General features: G+C 61.8%; 1 protein-coding gene across 1 annotated transcript; it reads right to left on the bottom strand.

Annotated features, from left to right (window-relative positions):
- Window positions 1–507: 507 nt before the first annotated feature.
- Window positions 508–3383, bottom strand: LOC125511440 (subtilisin-like protease 4). The gene has a single exon (XM_048676817.1). It carries the CDS (start codon window positions 3013–3015, stop codon window positions 745–747), a length of 2271 nt encoding a protein of 756 aa, XP_048532774.1. The 5' UTR covers window positions 3016–3383; the 3' UTR covers window positions 508–744.
- Between the last annotated feature and the right edge of the window lie 2205 nt (window positions 3384–5588).

Raw genomic sequence — 5588 nt, 5'->3', positions numbered from 1 at the left:
AACCCTATCAAGTCCTTCCCTAACCTCCCCTATCCTCCATGTGAAGCAGTCGCCAATATTTCCCAAATCTTGTAAACCACATTCTCCCAAACAATTCCGAAACTCTTGCATCATTGCATTTGGTCTTGGGTTACCTCCATCCTTTTCATGAGGGTACAAAATTTTGTTGGAATCTCCAATAACAACCCAAGGGTAAGAAGCACGAGAATGTAAAGTGCGAAGATCTGTCCAAGATGTCTTTCATTCTGTCTGTTCATTCCTGAAAAAGAATATAGAGAGAGATCTGAAGAAAGAAATGAGATGTGCTGCTTCGACCAATCTCCTGCCAATGTGCAAGTGCAATGGAACAGTCAGATGATGCCACTGGTCCCATGGACCAACCAGAGTATGCTCTGTTTTTGTCTGAAGAAGAGAAACGCTCTGTTTTTCCGTTCTGAAGAGAGAATTGAAATGCTCTGCTTTCGATCGATAGATCTCTTGCCAGTGTGCAATGGAACAGTCATCAGATATTGCTACATTTCACGGGTTAATAATAAATTCCATTATTTGCACTATACACCCACCGCCATGGCAAACGTCGCAGCCGAGCTTGCTGCGCCGTCGCAATGGCGGCGGCGCTCGACGAAGTACGCACGCGCCTAATTAATCGACCGCGCCACCCTATACAACGCAATGCTCTTACCCTCTGTCACGCACGCCTACGAGCAACGCCGAGAGCCGAACCCCTCCCTACCGACCCAACGCCTACGCGACCACCTTGGCCGGCGGCACCACGATGGGGCTCCGCACCACGTGCTCCGGGGAGACCCACTTGAGGTTCCCCTCGGCGCCGGCGACGGCCGGCTGCTTCCCGGCCCACCGCACCGTCACCGTGAAGCTCTGCCTCTCGTTCACCTTGGAGAAGCGCAGCATCGGCGGGCGCACCGTGACCGACACCTCCTTGGGCATGTCCACCACGGCCGTGTACACCGAGCCGGCCTTGCCCACGTTCTTCACGGTGCGGCGGACGGTGATCGGCTGCGACAGCAGCTTCACCACCAGCGACGGGTAGTTGAGCTCCGCCTCCGTGATGGGCTTCAGCTTGGCGCAGTCCACGCGGCGGTGCACGATCTCCTTCACGCCGTCGTCGCCGTAGCCCAGCCCGCACAGGTACGGGATGTAGTCGTTGGGCGAGAGGTCGTAGACCAGGCCCGGGTCCACGGCGCGCGACGGGTTCACGTACCCGGCGCCCATGGTGAAGAAGCTCGCCCGGCGGTACTGCTCGTCCTTCACCGGCACGCCGGCGTGGTCCGCGGGGTCCGAGGACGTCATGAGCGCCGACTTGATGGCCGCCGGGGACCAGCTCGGGTGCAGGCTCTTGATGACGGCGGCGATGCCGCTCAGGTGCGGGGTGGACATGGACGTGCCGGACTCCATGAAAAAGGCCAGGCTCACGTCGTCGATGAACTCCGGATGCATCTCGCTCGGCGCCCACGCGGCGAGGATGTTCATCCCCGGCCCGCTGATGTCCGGCTTCAGGATGCCGGGGCTGGCCTTGCTCGGCCCGCGGGAGGAGAAGAAGGCCACCGTCGGGGCAGGGGAGATGCCCAGCACCGTCCCCTTGAACGTGATGCTCGCCGTGGGGCTGGGCGTCGACTTGAAGTAGGCGGTGATCTTCGAGCCGGCGGCGTTGCTGACGTGCGACGCCGGCAGCACGTGCGCGTTGGCGAAGGTGGTATACCCCTCCTCCGGCTTGTTCATGAGGATCATGCCGGCGCCGCTGTACGCCTTCACGGTCTGCCCCTGCTCGACGTGCTCCTTGAAGCCCCGGCTCTCGCAGAGCACCACCTTGCCGCTCACCGAGTCGGGGAGGGAGCTGCAGCCGCGGGCGTCCGGGTCGCCGCTGGCGCCGGGGAACACGAGCGGGAGCGGGCGCCCGGCGGAGTTGTTATGGGGCTGGAACAGGGACTCGCCGTCGAACTCCTGGCCGTTGCCGAGCTTCACCGTGGTGCGTATCGCCCGATCCGTGGTGCCGGCCGCGACAGTGAGCATCCAGGGCGCGCAGTTGGAGACGCTCCCGGCGGCCGGCCCGGCATTGCCGGCGGCGGCGCTGACGAAGATGCCACGCTCAATGGCCTTGTACGTGGCGACGGCGACGAGGTCGTAGTTGAACTGCGCGCCGTCGGAGACGTCGATGGACATGGAGATCACGTCCACCCCATCCTTGACGGCGGCGTCAAGCCCGGCGATGACGTCCATGATGGAGCAGCGGCTGCGCGAGCACACCTTGTAAATGGCCAGGTGCGCGTGCGGCGCCATGCCGGACGCCGTGCCGTGCGCATTGCCACGGACATCGGCGTTCTCCACGAAATTTCCCGCGGCTGTGCTGGCCGTGTGGGTGCCGTGGCCGGCGTCGTCGACGGGCGGGGCCGTGTCGTTGACGGCGGCGCTGCCGAACGCGCGCGCGCCGATGACCTTGTTGTTGCAACCCCCCGCGCCGGCAATGGCCTTGAACTCGCACGCGCCCTTCCACTTCTTGGGCGGCGGCGGCATCCCGGCGTCCCCAAAGGACGGGTGACTGGGCAGGATGCCGGTGTCGACGAGCCCAATCACCACGCCGCGGCCAAACCCAGAGCGGCTCCAGAAGCCGTCCTTGCCGGTCTGCAGGCCGAGAAACCCCGGCGAGTGGGTGGTGGCCAGCGGGAGGAACACCTCGGGGTAGAGCCTGATGCAGCCCGCCCGGCCCCGCAGCGCCTCGGCCTCGGCGTCGCTGAGCCGCGCGGCGAACCCGGTGAGCACGTGGCTGTAGGAGTAGATGATCCTGGGCCCGGCGTCCGCCCCGCCGTCGCCGGCAGAGCTGGGCGCGGCCTCCGGCAGGAAGGAACGGTGCCAGTCCTCGACCGGGAGAGCGGCGCTCCCCTCGTCGTCCCTGGGCTCGAGATGCACCACGTAGTTCTTCCGCTGCTCCTGCCCGTGGCACGCGCCGAGCAGCTGCGCCAGGAGGAGGAGGACGGGCACGGCCACGAGGCTCCTCATGGCACGCACGCGAGGGAGCCGGACGGACGGCGTGCCGAGGTACCGTCGGAGGTGGAGGTGATTTTGATTTGGGTGGGCGGCAGCTGGGGGATGGAGAGTGAAGTGGAGTGGGCGTGGCCGTGTCGTGGCGAGAGCGGGGGGGGCTGCCGGGGTTTATGTAGGCGCGGCACTTGGCAGTGGGTGTGGGCCGTGCGTCAGTGATGGGCGGCATCGGACGGACGGGCGCTGGCGGTGAGCTGGAGGGCACAGTCGGAGGGAGGCTCGGCCTGATTTTGAATTTGCGCCGCCGCTGATTTTGAATCCCCGCGGCCGGGCTTCACTGGCGTCACGCCGCCCGCGCGGACGCTCCGGCGGTGTACGAGAGTTTGCTTGGGCCGGCGGTGAGGTCATGGGTTTTTGTTTGGCCACGCGCGGGGTTCATTCATTTTGCGTGTCTGACGATGGAGCCTGCCTGGGGCGACACTTGACGCAACTGCGGTAGTTAAGGCACCGGAGCGCAGGAGGAGTAACTTTGGTGCCCAGACTTGGCGCACGCTACGGAACCGACTGACGTGCGCCCGACGGATGCATTCATGGTGTTTATTTACTCCTGCTGCCGTAGGCGCCATGCGCTAGGCACGGTAAATCCAACTCGAAACAGTAATAAAAGAGCCGCTGAGCCCACGAGCCTGGTAGTAGTACGTCCAGCGTTGCTCGAGCAGTGCAGGAGATTCAGTTTTTGTAGCTGCAGACAAGCTTCCCTAGGAGTACTACTTTCCGCGTGGCTTCTTGCCCAAGAATTTGTAACACGAGGTTGCGATCACAGCGTTTGGCCGGATGTATATGGTTAACGGAACGCTGTGCTTCCAGCTCAAAAGGAAAAAAAAATGCCATTCGAACGGGAGCGCATAGCTGGATGCATGCCGGAGGCCAAGCGATGAGCCTAACATCACAAAGATTTCCTGTTTCTTACTAGCATCAGCAGTCGTGGCACACACACTCTGAGCGTCGCCACGTCGATCGTGCCATCAGCTGGACGCCGGAGGGCAAGCGCTGCAGAGGCATCACCTCGTTTCGTGGCATCATCAGCAGCACACGTGGCATGCTCTGTGGTCTTTAGCGCTAAGCATCGCCACGTCGGTCGATCGTGCCCACAGCTGGACGCCGGGCCGGACGGTAGCGGTCCGCGTCGTATTCCATTCCGTCCCAGGCAGCGCGTGCGGTCGTGAGGGGCCTCTGGTCGACCCGACTCAGACTCGACTTGATCGGTGGTCTCCCCGGCCGATGGCGATCGGTGCGGCGCGGGCCCCGGCTGTCGGGGACGGTTTCCGGCTAATGGTATGATATCCAGCGTGGGGGCCCTGATGCAGTATTTTAGAGTGGTGCTAGTGCCGGGTCAATCATTCTTTTCTTGTTTTTGACCTGGGGTCAATCATTCTTTGACTCGACTCCGCGGTGGGCCGCTTTGGAATTGGAACGACAGATGGCCCAAGTCTGAACGGGACGGAACCGGTCTCGGCCTCGACGAGACTAATCTCTCTCTCTCTCTCTGCTTGTCGCTTTTGCACCAGAAGATGGGGCATAGAAAAGAGTAAAGTCTGTTTTAAACCTTAAACTCGTAGAGCGGGTCGGAATCGGACCTCAACCTTTTAATCCCTGAAATCGATACCCTCACCTATCTGATCCCGGTCAAAATCAACCCTACACCGATCCTAGACCTGTTTGTCGCACTGGAAAACTGCAATCCCGGGCAGGATTACAGGTTCACTGCAAGCCATATCCATCTTCTTCCCCTCGGCTATCGCGCCGAGCTCGCCGAGCGATGCTGCAACAGCCAGCACTGCGATCCATGGCAAACTCCACGGCATGCTCCGACACCCGCCAAGATGCCGAAGCCGAGTCAGAGGCCGTGCTCTCGGGCGTACTCGCGCGTCCATTGGACGGCAGCTAGCTGAGTTCCGCCGGTACAGATCGATCAAGCTAGCCGGCGTGTAAGTCATTACGTACGTTAGCTAGCTCATGGAAAATCCATCCACATGTCCACCGGCTTCAAAGTCAGCTTACGTGAATACGCTAGAATACCAAAATCGTGCGAGTCAGCTTTGCACAATAGTGTTCGCCGCAGAGTACTCGGCGACGACTCGGCGTCTTGAGGCTGTGCGTAATTGCCCATGGTGGCATGCGCTGACACGGTCATCGTCCTACGGCGGAACCAGCTCCGAGCTTTGTTCCTCACAATCAAGATGCAGTTGGCGCACGTGCATGTACAAGTGCACAAGGTCCCTCGTGAGCTCTCCCCTGGTGAGATGGAACCGCACCCTCATCTTGTCGTGCTCCGCCGGCATGCCGCCGCCGGGAGCATGCCAGACACGCCTCAAGGAAGAACCCGAGCACCTTGGTCACCAGGTTCATGGCGCGCCGCAGCACGTAGTCGCCAACTGATGTGATTACCGAGGACTCGAGCACGAAGTCGAGCAGGCCCGTACAGCGATGTACGCGCTCGTCGTGCACCTCTCTGGTTAATTCGGCAACGTCGAGGCGCCATTGGCGGCCGGCAGTGGCGCAGTTGAGGAGGAAGTGGGTGAGGCAGAGGC

The sequence above is a fragment of the Triticum urartu genome, chromosome 5, assembly GCF_003073215.2.
Source record: "Triticum urartu cultivar G1812 chromosome 5, Tu2.1, whole genome shotgun sequence".
Lineage (NCBI taxonomy): Eukaryota > Viridiplantae > Streptophyta > Magnoliopsida > Poales > Poaceae > Triticum > Triticum urartu.
This window is presented reverse-complemented; position numbering and strand designations above follow the sequence as displayed.